The following is a 17,381-nucleotide window of genomic DNA, read 5'->3' as shown; positions in this document are numbered from 1 at the left end:
TTAGTGTTTTGTTCTATTTCCTCCTGGTCCCTTGCAAATTGTATTATCAATGCTAAATAATTGTGGTCAATTCAAATTATATTTTTGATTATTCAAATCTACACAAAAAGACAAAAGTCAAACCAGGCAAGGAAAAAACCTGATATTGTAATCCCTGTACCCAGCCATTTGGGAAGTGGTGAAAGTCTAGTCTAAATATAGCTCAAAGGTCTCACCCTTCCCTTCCCCCCCTTCCAACCCCCTACTCAATGTTACTATTCCGCTCATTTCGAGGTCATTGCACAACGCCTGCCTCCCTTCTATTGTTTTGCCTTTATAGTGTTTACCTTTGTTTGCCTTTTATAAACATAAATTTATTGCTTACGTAACAGTTCAGTAATGAAATTTTCTATTGTGAAACAGTAGGCCAGGCCTACTTTAAAACAAAATCACTACCGATCATGTCATTCTATTCTGTGTCAAGTCAGTATACCATTGCCATTGCCAGTCAGTCGCCGGCGACTGCTTTGAGTTGACCAATTCTGTCGTGACAGCTGGAAAAATAGGTTAGGACAACTACCTCTTGCTTATTTCTATATTTGTATGACTGTAGAATCTACAGTAATACAAATTATCCATCATTTTATGTAAACACAAGTTACATTTCAACAAATATTGATCTTTTACAATTTTATACCAAACTAGCGAGTTCAAAGATAAGCTCGAGTTTCATGGCCGTACCTCGAACTCAAAATCTCGAATACTCGCCCATTTTGTGTTAATAGTATAAATACAATTGGATCCATTAAAACCGGATCCAGCCCAAGATCCGATTTTTTGTGGATACGATCGGGCGTCGGTCTAGCTCAGATCCGGCGGATCCGGTAGTCCGATATCCGGATCCGACCATCACTAAAATAGACAGTAAACACTGATTATTAACTTTTTGGTTCGTGCTGATTTAAGAATGAACCAGAAGTATTGAAAGCCAACAAATATAAATGTGAAAACTAAGTAACAATACTCATAAAATAAACTCTATTTTATTTAATACAGGTCAATAATAATAAACTTAACGATTGCTTTATTGATATATAGGCTTATTCTAATTGTTAGTGAAGGGTGAATTTCCTTAGGCCAACCATAAAATTAGCAGTGTCCATTAATGAGGTTAGGTCAGCAACTATCCTCTTGTTCATAATTTTATTTAGTACATTTTTTACTTTAACTTTTTTTTTAAGGTAAAGGATCCATTACAAAAACACATGTTGTATTAAATTTTTGAAGAAAATCATGCCGTGCTGCATCGAATCGAATCGCATCGATTCGAATCGAAATTCTTTGAATCGCATCGATGCATCGAATCGAAAAAAATATGCTGCATCGCACACCCCTAGTAACGGGAGTGTCGCACAACATCCAAATGTCACGAGGTCCAATGATATAAGTCAGTGTCACGATGACCAAAATATAAGTTTTGAGCAGTCTCACGTCGTCCAAAATACAGTTTTTGAGCTGTCTCATGACTTCCAAAATTCTACTGTTGCACAACGTCTAAATTTCATCATGTCCAAAAGTACAGTAACTGCAAGAAACACTTCTACAAGCTTTGGACGTTGGGATTGGTCGTCGTGCAACAGCGCACTTCGGTTAGCTGGACCAGGTTAAGTTAGGTTTGGACGTAGTGAAACTGCTACTTTCAGTATAAAGTGTGCTGTTTCACAACGACCAATCTGATGACTCCAGAGCTTGTAGAAAGACGATATTTATTACAGTTACTGTACTTTTGGACATGATGATATTTGGACGTTGTGCAACTTATATTTTACATTGCACGCCATGTGACAGCTCAAGAATTATTTTGGACGTCATGACACTGATTTACATCATTGGACGCCATGTAATGCATCCGAGGTAACCAATCAACATTAAACAGTTATTTTTCCTCTACTGGAGGGGCTTTTCAGCTCTCAACAAGAGGTAGATAAGAGTAAACTCACCATGGGTTTATTTTTCAGCTCTCAACAAAAGGTAGATAAGATTAAATTCACCATGGGTTTATTTTTCAGCTCTCAACAAAAGGTAGATAAGAGTAAACTCACCATGGGTTTATTTTTCAGCTCTCAACAAGAGGTAGATAAGATTAAACTCACCATGGGTTTATTTTTCAGCTCTCAACAAAAGGTAGATAAGATTAAATTCACCATGGGTTTATTTTTCAGCTCTCAACAAAAGGTAGATAAGAGTAAACTCACCATGGGTTTATTTTTCAGCTCTCAACAAGAGGTAGATAAGATTAAACTCACCATGGGTTTATTTTTCAGCTCTCAACAAAAGGTAGATAAGATTAAATTCACCATGGGTTTATTTTTCAGCTCTCAACAAAAGGTAGATAAGAGTAAACTCACCATGGGTTTATTTTTCAGCAGTTTCCCTTTGTATTTACTATTTACATAGCCTATTGTTTGATTGTTTCAGAGGGATCATTCTGTTTCTGTATGAACGCCAACAACAACACATACTCCTGTTTGAGAACAATCAACAAAACTCACAATTATCTGTATTGCGAGTTTGTCACTGGGCTTGTTACCTTCTACAATCTTCGGCTAGGTAGGTGAACCGGTAGCAGCAAGCTGCCAAATACTCAGGTCTTTCACTATTACATTATAACTTTTGGATCTTGTGCGTTGCATCCAGTTCATCTGTACAATTACAATTGCCCCTTCTCAAAGGCTGCACAATGAATCCATATAAAAATTATCCATATAGTAACTAAAAACAGATTTACAACTAACACAGAACATTAGTTTACAGGGCTCCCTACAACAATAACTTATGGGATACTAAATTTTTTTAAGAAAAAAAAACAACTTGGCTTTAAAGAATTATTATTGAGGAGAAAGGAAGGATTAACACAACTAACTCATCTGAATAAAGAGTCCCAGGAGGTCAATAGTTCATCCTGAAAGGGGCGAAATATCAGTTTTATGTGTACTTTTTATGTGTTCTATTGACCTCCTGAGACTCTTTATTCAGGTGAGTTAGTTGTATCCTTCCTTTCTCCTCAATAATAATTATGGGATACTAAACCATTCCAAGACAAAAAATTCCCAGCTCTTGGAACTATTGTAAGGAGCTTTACCTCTTCATATATCAAACTTAAACAAGCCTAGACCCAGACACTTTTTGGTATTTTTTAAATTGTGTTTAAGTTCCTAGGTTTGTTCTTATCATCAAACTACCATAATAATTATGATTCCAACTTCTATAGTTCACAAAAATATATTTAATCATCTTATATTAAATTTAGTTATTTGACCGACTTACAGTACAACTAAGAATCTATATATTTAATACGCTAGGCATATTTTTGTCATAATTGTTTTGGAGCGGTGGTGCTACCGATCACCATGTCCGAGGTGTCGTTAGAAAGGTCTTAGCATGTAGTTTTGCCATCAAGCAAAAAAACTTTGGAATTCCGTCAGGGCTCTGTCCTACACCCTTCTACTCTCTGAAAAAGTCCTACACCAAGATAGAAGCCCAGTGGCACATTGTGTAGCCTACATGTATTGTGTATCCCTAAATCCCTGAATGCTACTTCTCTTAAAGAATTTAATTGAGCCCTTATTGCTTAAAAGCTCAGAAATAAAATACTTGTACATTTTTAACACCTTAGATTATCTAGAATACTAAAATAGTTTTTCTTCATGATTCGAACATGTTTACCAGATCCGTTTGAGCAGTGGAATCGAGCGTCGCTGTTGACAGTAGAAGAGAAGTCCTACTTGCATGACACACTGGAGAAGCTCAAGGGCTGTCGTGGCGCTCGACAGTGTTCTGTCACATCCAACCAACGACAACACAGCAGACGACAGAAGATGCCCAACAGCGCAAACATAAGTGAGTGACTTGCAAAACCATTGTAAAAAATTAAAATCAATAAGTTAGGCAACGGGAATTGTTCGCCGTGACGCTCATAGTTGGCCAACAAATGTAATAGAGCTAGGGATGTTCGATATTTTGATATCGGTGACAGAGTCACCGATACCGGTTTGTCATTGAAATATCGGTGACAAGAGGCTCGAAAATACGGTGACTGGAATATCGGTGACAGCGGTAAGGCGCTCCTCGAAAACTGTTAGTACTGTTACTGTCACCGGACGGCGCCGTCGCGTAGTTCTCTCTGACGAATGACGATATCTGTTACAAAATCACCTGTGACGAGATGCGCGCGCAGCTCCCATTCACGGTTCAACCAATCACAAACCTGCATAACCATGAGTCACATCCGGGACTATACAATAATACACAATATTTCCCGCCTACAACGACAACCAACATTATTCAAACTCAACTCAACGTTTTCGCATTTTGATTTAGATCATATCATATGCCTACCGGTAATAGTATAGTCCTATCCAATTGCTTTGCCACTTTTTACTTACACTTTTAGGTTTTTATTAATGTTAATCTTTATTTAAGGAAATAAATCAAAGTTTTAGCTAAAATGAGTTCATCTAGGTAGGTACCTAGTAATGTTCTTAATTAGGTGGGCCGGTGAGCCACAGAATCGGTAATATGAAGACCGAATTAAACCTACTAAATTCTTTATCAATAACTATTAATCGAGCATTGCTTATTTACTCTTGATTTATTTAACCTACTAACTTTATAACAAGACAAAGATTTAGGCATAGGTCCCAATATTAACCTCACTAGGCCTTATGTCAGTATCTATGACTATAGACATTGACTATACAACATATAGTCAATGCTATAGACCACCTACATATTTTTTAACTTCATTTAATATGGAATCAAAGTATTAGTTTGTCATACCTTTTATTTCACAAAGTGTAAGCAAACAAGTACATATTCCTCTAAAAACCCTAAAAGCAAGGTATTGGTACCTAGAACAAATGGCCAAAATAATTAAAATTCTGTGACAAACAGCTGATCCAAAATCGTCAAGGGAGAGTACGTATCGTCATTGGCCACAGCATCGATAACAAAGGCCTCAGTGACAGACAAACCAGGGCGGTCTGCAAAGCTGTCACCGATATTTTAGTCACCGATATTTCGCCCCGATATTTCTTTGTCACTGGAACGAAGTCACCGATATTTTTAAATCACGGTATCTAACATCACTAAATAGAGCAGACGATACAGATCTAAAAACGTGACAAAGCTCAAAAACAATTGTCAATTATTTTAAGAATTCTATTTCTGCAGTTATTTTATATTTATTTATTTTTTTTACAGTAGCCTATTACATTTTAAGATTATTGCGAAAAGATCATCGTGTTAACACTGAAATAGTAGGTATATTCCATTACTAGTTCGAAAGTGACCCATTTCGGGGCGAGATAGTTTTTTACACATATAGGGGGATCGAGCCCCAAAATGGGACTTTTGTGACCAGTATTGAACGATACTTTTTATAAAGATGAAAAAAAATACATCATACTTAAAAAATTATCTGATATTTCATTATCTACTCATTTTTCTAATCTAAACACAATACGGCTGTAGAATTAATTTTAGTGTTAAATTCACCTGGTTGCAACTTTGTTGATGTCAGGCAAAGTATTGTTTGTGTAGCGAAAGTAATGTTTGAAGATCTCAGCTGTATGGAAATGGTCTATTTTTGAATACAGAGTGATGAAAACATTGTTTATTGTGAAATATTTTGAAAATAAATAATTATACTGCTAAATAATATAAACAGTGTACAATTATACTAAAACCAAACACACTAGAAGGTAGCAATGTAAAATAGTCGAACACCTGTTTTGTAGATATTTAAGCATCTTCTATGGGCTCAATTTGATTACATTATTTTATTTTTTTAAGCTAGTTACATCTTTTACGTAGGAATAGAAAGTCTTGTGCTATCCATTAGTGATAATCTATGTTTGTTCTAGGAGGAATTGACAGAGGTGTGGAAAAGTAGTTTTTACTATGTAGAGACGGCATTGACCGAGTTTGCCAGTGATCGCTTTTATTTTCTCAGTTGTCTCCAACAACATCGAACTTAGTTGTGATCTAATTGTAAATTTCTCTAATTTAGTTTTATGTCAGTATTACTTAGTAGTATGTAAATATTTTAAATTCTATCATTCTTGCGTTAAAACTTTGTTAAACTCAAATTTAAAGTAAGAGACGAATTTAAATAATTTTTTACCTAATTGCGACGTTGAGTTTTGATTTATGCTTTGTGTTGCTTTTTATTTCGTGTTTCACTCATTTTGCCATTTTTAAGTAGCCACATCAGTTGCTTTTATAAATTAAAATCTGTGGCGAAGAAACTCAATGCGATGGATGCTGAAAATCTATCTAAATATTTCTAAATATATAGGTTGTTAAAGCTTACTCAATAACTTTTTTTAGACTAATTATTTGACTGTGTAAATTGTATTCGTTTTTATTTAAAAGTAATTTAATTTTTATTTATTTAGTTTAGTTGCATTTAATAGTTGTAGGTAGGATATTAAATTGTTATTATTTTAGTACATTAGGTTGTAATTTTTCATGGGTGTGTTTACATTGGTCGCTACTCAGGTAACTTGGTGACATTATAAGAGCCTGTATGGGATTTGATACTTTAAAATCAACTTTAATCACAACATTTCAAAATGTATTAGATTTCTGTAATCAAATTGCTGCCTTGTGCAATCAATTCAAATGTATTAGTGATATGAGTGGTTCCTAAACAGGTTACCCAAGTACCATTTTGATGTAAAGTTAAATTATTGTTTTCAATATACAAGATGTTTGCTAGCTAGAAACTAGTCAGCTTTTCTTTCATGAACATACTTCTGCCGATGTAAGAAGTTAGGCTTTTCTAACAGGCTTTGTTGCGACAAATGAGAATGCCAATTTTATTCTATACTTAGGTCCGTTTTGAAGTAAAGGGACCTTTTGAGAACGTTGATGATCTTTGAATTATATTGATTATAATGTTCATTTCACCTACTATGCCACTAAGAAGAAAGGGCTTGACTTTTACTCATTCAGGTAGTTTTGTTAATACATTTTTGCTAGGGAGCGAGCTGGTCTAGTGGTAGAGCCTCTGGAGCCCGAGGTCCCGGATCTGAATCCCACCAATCACCAGAGGTTTTATCTATGTGATAATGCCGCAACCCTCTAGAACTAGCCTGAAAAGTAATGTGTAAAACCGTTCCGGACTAGAACCTAGCGTCCTAAGATGTAAAGGTGGGACATAAGAAACAATATTTGCAGATTAACCAAGTTTCTCTAAAAGTTACCATTAAACTTAACTTAAGTTTTTAAAAACAATTTCAAACATCTGAACTATAATGCATTTTACTTTGACACTTGTGTTGTGTAGCCTACAACAAGAAAAAACCACACACACCTATAACTTTCTAGCAAACTCTTGTATTTTTTTATTTACAACAAACACATATTTAAGCTAAAATTGTTGGCCAAGTAGCGGATACTATTAGCTCATTATTGTAAACACACCCAGCCCGATAAGTTTGCAATATTACATCAAGTTGTATATTCGTACATTGATAAGTTTTGTTGTTCTAAAGGTATGTTATTTATTATCACAAGGCGATTTTAAAATGTAAGTAAATGAGAATAATTTATTTTATGATATAAATATACACGTGCTAGAAACGCTTATTACCTCTGCCATAAGGAATTATAGTTAATATATTTTTTAGCTCTTTTAATATATATGACTTATAATCTATTATATGTTTTATTCTTGTGGATGTTATTGACTATATGTTCTCGTCAGTTACATGTTTTAGTACTAGTCAGATATGATAAAAGACTTCCTATTATTTTCCTATTTACTGCAATTTTCAGTTATTTTAAGCCAAGTTGAGTACGCTTTCTATCATAATACTCTTGGCTACTGTTAAAAAGTTATATACAATTTATTTTGGGTATCAATATCAGTAAAATTACTGTTTTGTTTATTAATTTTTCTTTGGTAAATGGGTTATGCCTTGTCAACCAAGTGGTTTAAAATATGTGTACAAAAATAGCTCAGTCAGGTCTTGTTTGTATCATAACTGTTAAACTTTTATCAATTTTAAAATAATTCTGTATTACTATTTGTTATTAAATTACATTTCCGATCCTAGAAATCACTCTTTAGTCTCTATGTATTCATAACAATAAATTGTAACACTTAATTATAAAATACCATGCTTTGTTATTGGTTGTTTATTTATTGTATTAAGTAAGCTGTAGAAAAGTAATTTTCCTACAGTTACCTGACAAAGTGGGCTTCTTTGCACTGATTATCGCTCGCCCAGTAGCTAACTGATGCACTTACATACTTCTTCCGCACTCCAGTATTCCAACCAACACAAAACAGTGTGCTTTTATTAGGCATGTAATACAAGTATGCTTGAAAATAAGTTGGCAGCACTTAAAGATACTACGACTACGATAAGCTGGTTCAGTGTTTCTCTTTTGTTCAACACTTGGATAAAACCTTACCTAAAAACGTGTTGTATAGGGTTGGAAAGACTAATTATTTATATGCTTTCTTTATAGTAACTGTAGGAAAAATATAATGTGTAACGCGAGTGCAAAGTGCTTCCTCACTCGAGAAACTTTCCACACTCGCCTGCGGCTTGTGCGTCAACATTTCTCTCATGTGCAGCAAAGTGCCACTTCGCCCACTAGTTACACAAATAACTATTTTCAACTAATATGTCCTGGAGTTTATTTTAGTTTTGCAAGTGAGTTATGCCGTAGCCTCCTCTATTACAAGACCGTGGCAAGACAAAAGTGGCACCTCCGCAGTTTGGCATTCTGTAACAGCTGTGCACTAATTTATAATTTATAATTGTTAATGTTAACCTATGTTAACATTAACGTTACCTATGTTAACAAGTTTGTTATTCCTGATTCCCTGTTACCACACACTTTGTATTAGAGGGGGCTATGGTTATGCCCTAAGAAAACCGATTGTAAAAAATGTTATTGTAGAATTTATTCATTATTCTGATGAGTTTTTGTAAACCTTTTTTCTTTAAAGGTCAATATAAATTTTTTACACTAGATATATAATGCAAAGTTAATCCTATAATAAGCCGGGTTTACACGATGCCAGTAGGTGAGACAATTGTCAGAAGACAACTCACTGGCATGAAATTATTGGCTACGTGTAAACACTTCAGGCCAACTGCTCTTACAATTGACCTGAAATTCAGTTGTCTCCGAGCGTAGACTGAGGAAAACGAGTAGGACAACTGGCCTCCAACAATTCCGCAATCACTAAATGACAACTGACTCACCAACTGGCATCGTGTGAACTCGGTTTTAGTACAAATATTTTGCAAGTTTAATTTATCTAAGTTTGGAAACATTTTGGTCATGTATAACTTTTATTTTGAAATTGATTTACAATGTCCATTAAATTTCCTTGAATTTCTTTTGCTACTTTGAAGATTAGTTTATGAGTTTTTTTTTTTTTAATTTTTATTTTACTTCTTAAAGTAAAGTTAATGAAGTTCTGTGAAATGTCATACTCACACATCTTGATATAAACATTGACAATAACATATTCTAATAAATAAAAAAAACATGTTTTTTTACTGTTTTGGCTTTTGATGTTGTGAATTAAAAGCTCTATCGAATTCAAAGTCTAAAGCAATAATTGCTTTAGAAATGTGCACCCTATGTTGACTATCTTTAGATTCTGACTTTGCATTTACATTTTTCCTTTAGTTTCTTAGTTGCATCTCATCTGGTAGTAGTGAACACATAGATTACTTCTTATCAATACTTTGTGCCAGCTTATGACTAATTTGACAGGGTAAGTGAGTCGAAAGCAATATGTAGAGGAATTAAGAATAGTAGCAGCCCGTTGTTCCAGTTATCGGATGAATCAGTTTTAGATCAAATAAAATGACTGCCATTTTAAATTAATTGTATTTTATTTCCCCACTTTACCATCATTCAGTTTAGTCATGTTTACATGGGAGCTTTGACTATTGATACAAATCAATAGTATCCAATAGTCAATGATGGGAGTTTACAACAAAATGTTGAGAAAAAGTTGATACAAAAATAATGCATCAAAATCAAACACTCATCAACTAAAGTCATGTAAAACACAGCTTAAAACAGAATTGAAAAAAAAATCTGTTGCAAACCCTTAAAAAACCTATCATATCATTGAAATATTGCTCAAAAAATGGTTGAAAACTGTTTTTAGCGAATTATCCATATAGGGTATAAGCTATTACTGTATTAATAGTCAAAGCTGTTACTGTAGGTCTCGTAGTAAGATTTATTCCTCCCAGTACCGATTTTGTTTTTGTTTTGAAGTCCCCAGAGGCCAAAAACATCACCCGTTTGTATTCACATAAATATATATGTGGGTGTGAATGTGTCCTTTACCACAACTCGAGTCAAAAGGAGTAAGATATACAAAATTGTAATCAAAATTGTTCAGCCAATTACAAAAATCAATTATTTTGTAACTAAGGTTTTTCTGTAAAAATTACCATTAAAAAATCAAATAAAAAGAACCCCTAGAGATGCCTAAGTTAGTACCTACCACGAATACTAGGAAAATACTGGTATGGATCATAAACATAAACAAATGACGTTTTTGTCCCGAAAGTAATCATAACACCTATACTAATAGCATTAATTAACATATGGTTTTGTTTACTTTCGGGTCAAAAACGTCATAGTGAAGACCTTTAATTTGATGTGCATATCGACCTATGCTTACATTAACAATTTCCTTCCGGTTCCTAGGGCTGTGCCCCTGAGGAGTAAGCGTATAATAAAAATGCAAATTAAATGAATCTTTGAACAACTGTCATTCTTGGCTCGGTTGTCGGTTTGAGTTCAAATTTGCGGCATTATATTCTGCTAGTAAAGACCTTTAATTTGATGTACATGCCAACCTATGCTTCTATTTAAGATTTCCTTCGACTCCTTGCGGGACGTCCCCATGATATGACAGAAAATTGATATTTCCTATAAAAAAAGTAGATTTTTAGGTGTGGTGTTGTACCAAATCTTATTGATTTATCTGTGGTTGTTTCGAAAATATTTAACTGTCTTCGGACTTTATTACCACCCTGTATATAGAATTATAAAAACAATAACAATCAAAAATCAAAACAAATATATACTTATGTGGCAGTTATAAGGTGATTTTCTGTTTCCAATCTGGGTGATGTCAGCCTATGACGGGAGTAGCACACCTATGTTTTTCCTTCCACCATGGGTGTAGTCTGTAGCTCTGTACACATACAGACAGATACACACACAGACATCACTTTGAAAGCCACTTTTTTGGGTTCAAAATAGATATATCACCCAAAACTCCAACCTTAAAATGTTGACAAAACAATACTCTCTCCATATAACTATAGATAATGTTCAAATTCCACAGAGCAATGAAGTTATAACTTTCATGTAAAGTATATATACTTGGGCATGACCCTTGACAGAAGTTTTACTTGGAAAAGCCATATCTGGAACAAGAGAATTTTGTTAAATTTAAAATTTGGAAATCTTTCTTGGCTATTAACCCATTGGCGCCGACTTACGAGCGTTACTCGTACGGCCGCTGCAGGCCCGGAGGCCGACTTACGAGAGCCGCTCGTGTCACCGCTAGGCAGCGCCATTTGTTATTTAGTTATTATTATTTTTTGCCCTTTTTGTTTCTTCTTACTATTATAATGTTTATAAATATCTTGCTTCTTGATTTGCGTATTTACTCATTTATTTTAGCGAATAACAAACAATTTTGTGTTGCCATGGAAACCACAACTCACCAAAAATCAGCTGCGGTAAGGTAAACAAACAATTAAAAAAAAATGTTATTACTTATAAAAGTACACAACTTTTGATTTTTCTACGTAGGGAATCGATTGACCATTATAATAGTAGTGTTATTTGGTGTCTGGATTAATCTTGGAATTTGTTGTTATGTCTTCTCTAAGACTGTTTATAATTCATTTATACATATTTTTACTATCATATGTTTTTCTATTGTTTTTGTTTTGTAAACATTCATGAAATAGATTTTGTGTTGAGTTAATATGCGTGCATTTATTAATTATTTTGTAATTAATAAGAGTCATTTTAATTGGCGACGAGTGTGAAAATCAACTAGCCACTGAAAAATTCAACACATTTACTTTTAAAAATTACATTCAATTTCTAGTTTCAAGATACATTAATATTTTATACAGTTCAAACTATAATGGATGCACAACAGTTTACCTTACTTCTAAACACATTCAATGAACAACAAAAAGCACTTGTACGTGAGATGTCAAACATGTTTCAAGCTCAAATTCAAACAATTGTTACATCAATTGGAAAACCCAGAGAAGAAAGCTGTCAATCTACAATGTCAAATGTTGCTACATTCGAAAACTTCAATGCCAAACAAGAAAAGTTTACCAGCTATTTAGAACGTTTCGAAAACTATTATACAATGAAAGGTTTGACTGATAAGAAGAAAATTGCTCAGCTCTTGTGTAATTCTATAGGTAGTGAACATTATAACAACCTATCTGCATTTTTGGGCCCAGACAAGCCACTCAAATCATTAGATTATGAAACTCTGTTGAATGACTTCAAGAAACTATTGACTCCAAAGAAAAGTGTTGTTGTTGCTCAACATTATTTCTTAAATATCTTTCAAAAAGAAAACCAGTCAATTTCAGAGTTTGTGGCCGACCTCAGACGTGATCTTCAAGAATGTGAATTTGCAGTAGAATGCTCCAACGATGAATGTGGAACATCTGTGTCAATTGCTGATGTTTTCTTGCGGGCACAGTTCATACGAGGATTGAAGGACAATTGGCTTAGGGAACACCTTTTACAATCCGTTTACACAAAGTTTGATGACATTCTAGAGAAAGCTATTGCTCTTGAAGCATCAAAGGTTGAAAGCAAAGAATTTCACCAACATGCATGTTCTAACAACTTTAATATGGATTCGGCTGGAGTGCACAAAATTACAAGGTCTTCCAGACGATCCCACCAGTTCTCTAACAATCGCTCATCCAACAAGACATCTCTCAACTGGAAACAACGTTCAAATAACAAAAGACCTGACTTCAATGCCCTCGGAATAGAAGGCCTCTGTCTTAGATGTGGAAGTAACAAACACATTGCTGCAAATTGTAACAGACACAAGTATAAACTCCAATGTGGGGAGTGTTTAAAACGAGGACATGTCTCTGCGGTCTGCATAACTACACTGATGTCAAGGACTAAGAAATCAACATCAAAGTTAAATTCAACCAACAACCTACATTCAGGATCAAATGATGACGATTATTCTAGTGACGACTCTTCTGATTACGGAGTGCACAAAATTGATTCGATCTACCAGAACTTTGATGTCGTAGATTTATTTGAAGTTGGATATGATTCAGACAAGTACATTGTTTCTGTCACTATAAATGGAAAATTGCAATGTTTTGAAGTTGACAGTGGGGCTAAATTTTCTCTCCTTGCGAAGAATGACTTTGAACGTCTACATCTGAACGTACCTGTAGAACCATCAAGGCTAGCTTTCCGTTCTTACTCTGGAGACATAATCAAACCAGAGGGAAAGGTATCAGTTTCTGTATCATACAAGGGTAAACAGTTCAAAGGTGACCTTCACATCGTCCCTTCAGGTCATGATGCACTTCTAGGGCGCCAATGGATCCGAGGACTGGGTATTGAACTGTGTGAAATTGACGCTGAAATGAACCGACCAGCTACTACCCTTCAATTACAACCAGTAAATTCAGTTGAGGAACTGTTTGAAAAATTTGCGCCAATTTTCGAGCCAAAAATTGGATGCGTTCCAAACTTTACAGTATCATTACATCTTCGATCAGGAGCAAAGCCTATTTTCAATCGTGAACGGAACGTACCTCATGCTCTTATTGATCAGGTCAACAAGGAACTAGATTTACTTGAAAATGAAGGAATCATTTCGCCTGTTACGTCAAGTGATTGGGGGTCACCACTAGTCGTGATACCTAAGGCAGATGGAAGTGTTCGTCTCTGTGTCGACTACAAGTGTGGTGTGAATGAACGAATAGTCCAGGCAAACCATCCTATTCGAAAAATTGACGATGTACTCGATAGTTTGAGAGGATCTCGTTACTTTTGTAAACTTGATCTGTACAAAGCTTATCTGCACCTCAAGGTCGACGAAGAGTCCAGTATTATCCAGACAATGTCAACACACCGTGGAACATATCGTGTCAATCGTCTAAGTTTCGGAATAAAGACAGCACCTTCTGAATTCAACCGAATTCTTACACAAATTTTGAAGGGGTTGCCTAAAACCGAGGCCTACTTTGATGACATAATTTGCCATGGCTCAACAATGGATGAGTGCAAAAGAAATCTACAGGCCTGTCTTCAACGACTCTCAGATTTTGACTTACACATAAACAAACAGAAGTGTTCATTTTTTCAAGAACAAATAGAATATCTAGGACGAGTGGTGGAGTTAAACAAAATAAAGAAATCTCCTACCAAAGTTCAAGCTGTTAAAGAAATGTCACGTCCATCAAAAGTTGAAGAATTACGACGATTCTTAGGAATGGTTTCTTACTACTCTCGTTTCTTTCCAGATGCTTCAACTGTCACTTTTCCTTTGCGACGTTTGTTACGCAAAAATAAGAAATGGGAATGGACACCAGAATGTGAAAAGGCTTTTCAACGAATCAAAACTGAGCTCTGCAGTAACAGGATACTCGTACCTTTCGATCCAAAACTACCGTTAGTCCTCACCACAGACGCTTCACCTACTGGACTAGCTGCAGTTCTTAGCCACTTAATAGATGGTACTGAGAGGCCAATTGCTTACGCCTCACGTTCACTCACTGATGCCGAATGTAACTATAGTCAACTAGACCGGGAAGCATTAGCCATAGTTTTTGGTGTCTCCCACTTCTATTATTACATATTCGGGACTCAATTTCAACTTGTAACAGATAATCAGCCAATATCTAGGATCTTCAGACATGACAAGGCTCTACCACAAATGACTTCAGCTCGTTTACTCAGATATGCATCATATCTGTCAGGTTTCAATTACAAGTTGGTGTTCAAAAAGGGCATGGAAAATAAAAACGTGGATTGTCTTTCAAGAGCTCCTCTTACACAGACGCACTCTACTAAAGACAAGAAAATCGGAAAAGAGGTACACCAAATCTGCAGCCAAGTTATTTTTCAAATTTCAAGCCATGAAATCACAGCTGAAATCATTAAGAACGAGACAGCCAAAGATCCAGTGCTCTCTAAGATTTTGAAAGACCTACTCACCAATTCAACTGATTCTGATTTTACGTTGGTCGAAAACATTATTTTCCGGGGAGAAAGAGTTTACATTCCATCACTACTTAGAAACAAGATTCTAAATGAACTTCACGAAAGTCATCTTGGAATCACAAAAATGAAACAGCTAGCACGGCGCTATGTTTACTGGCCAAATATTGACAAGGACATTGAGCATCTTGTGAAAGGATGTGAAAATTGTGCACTAACACGGTCAAATCCGCCCAAAGCTCCCAATCACCCGTGGGAAATCCCAAAAGAGAACTGGGAAAGAATACACATTGACTACGCAGGACCGTTTCAAGGCTTCAACTTCCTCGTGTGTATTGATGCTAGATCAAAATGGGCGGAGATAAAAGTAATCAAAGATGCACCATCCAGCTCCAATACCATAAATCTGCTTGAACAGATTTTTGCAACACACGGCTACCCGAATGTTATGGTATCTGACAACGCCTCAATTTTTCAAAGTGATACATTCCAAGCTTATTGCAAATTGCACGGCATTTTCCAGAAATTCATATCTCCAGGACATCCAGCAACAAACGGCTTAGCAGAACGCTCTGTTCAAACATTGAAGAACCGCCTGAAGTCCACAGCTTCGGAAAACATACCAATGGCAATAAAGGTCCAGAAGATCTTAATGCGGTACCGGGCAACTCCTCTAGCATGTGGCAAATCACCGGCTGAACTTTACCTCCACAGGAAGTTAAGAATACGAATGGATGCCATTTTTCCCAACGTACAAAAAGCTTCAACTAGAAATGCTCCATCTGCACGTTCATTCAACGAGGGGGAGAGAGTTCAGGTTCGTCTCTTCATAAACAACAAGAACGTTTGGGAGTTTGGAGAAGTAAACAAAAAGTTGGGAACTCGACACTATCTAGTTTCCCTTGACAAGTCAGGCCGACTTGTTAAACGACACATTGATCAATTGCGGTCTACTTTGATACCAAAACCAAAAATTGTTACCACGGGACCAATCCACATATTTGATGTTCCACGGGCTTCTAAACACAGCACAAAAGAAAATTCTAAGGCTGTTACTTGTTCTAATCCTGAAAGACTGTCAATTCCTGAAAGACCATCAACTCCTGAAAGACCATCAACTTCCGTAAGACCATCAACTTCCGAAGGACCATCAACTTCCGAAGGACCGTCAATTTCCGAAAGACCACCAACTCCCAAAGCAAACAATGCAGAGGTTCCAGTAGTTCAGGGAACAGAAACAAACAATAGCCATATTCCTGAGAATCAAGAAAGATCAAGGCGACAAAGGCAAATGCCGGGCCGATACAAGGACTTTGTGCTTTCATAATAATACACTGCAAGTTCAAAATAGTGGGGGAGACTGTTATGTCTTCTCTAAGACTGTTTATAATTCATTTATACATATTTTTACTATCATATGTTTTTCTATTGTTTTTGTTTTGTAAACATTCATGAAATAGATTTTGTGTTGAGTTAATATGCGTGCATTTATTAATTATTTTGTAATTAATAAGAGTCATTTTATTTGTATATCAAGTTTACTTTCAAAATATTGTTTTTTAAAATTTTTATTTTTATAATCTTTATATATATATATTTTTTAGTTTAGAACTTTGACTATCCAATTAACACTTTTCTGTAGACAATAATTTTACTGTGAACAAAATGGTGAAAGAATTATTAATTTATTACCTAAGGTTTTCTTTCTATAGCAGGTAGAGTAAAAGTCTACAAATTCGGTAAAATTAATTGCCGCCAGAGGGAGCTGCAGGTAGCGGATTAATTCCTTCCCCAATGGGTTAAATAAAAATTCAAAATTAACAACAGAAAATAAATTGCTATTATATAAAACTATTCTGAAACTGAAACCAGTGTGGACGTACGGTATCCAACTGTGGGGGACATCCAGTGAATCAAATCTGAATGTCATCCAAAGATTCCAATCTAAAGTTCTAAGGCACATTCTAATGAAGTGATTCACAGGGACAGTCGAACCCCAACAGTCAAAGAAGAAATTTCAAGTTTAAGTGCCAAATACTTAAAGAAATTAGAGTACCATACTAACTACTGTACCTTGCTTTAAATTTATTTGACAA

At 35.3% G+C, this 17,381-nt stretch overlaps 2 protein-coding genes across 3 annotated transcripts in view; both read left to right on the top strand.

Moving 5' to 3' along the window:
- Positions 1-9,896, top strand: part of LOC128991616 (extracellular sulfatase SULF-1 homolog) — a 42,539-nt gene extending 32,643 nt beyond the window's left edge. For both annotated transcript variants that reach the window (XM_054414658.1, XM_054414657.1), the window contains exons 18-20: positions 2,458-2,589; positions 3,709-3,879; positions 5,904-9,896. In XM_054414658.1, the coding sequence (XP_054270633.1) occupies positions 2,458-2,589; positions 3,709-3,879; positions 5,904-5,932 (332 nt within the window). In that variant the 3' untranslated portion in view covers positions 5,933-9,896. The remainder of the gene's footprint in view (positions 1-2,457; positions 2,590-3,708; positions 3,880-5,903) is intronic.
- A 2,543-nt stretch (positions 9,897-12,439) lies between these two features.
- Positions 12,440-16,612, top strand: LOC128992864 (uncharacterized protein K02A2.6-like). Its single transcript, XM_054416607.1, has one exon. It carries the CDS (start codon positions 12,440-12,442, stop codon positions 16,610-16,612), a length of 4,173 nt encoding a protein of 1,390 aa, XP_054272582.1.
- Positions 16,613-17,381: the final 769 nt, after the last annotated feature.

This window comes from Macrosteles quadrilineatus, unplaced genomic scaffold, assembly GCF_028750875.1.
Source record: "Macrosteles quadrilineatus isolate MER2022 unplaced genomic scaffold, UCM_ALF_1.0 Scaffold_4__1_contigs__length_99947679, whole genome shotgun sequence".
Taxonomy (NCBI): Eukaryota; Metazoa; Arthropoda; class Insecta; order Hemiptera; family Cicadellidae; genus Macrosteles; species Macrosteles quadrilineatus.
This window is presented reverse-complemented; position numbering and strand designations above follow the sequence as displayed.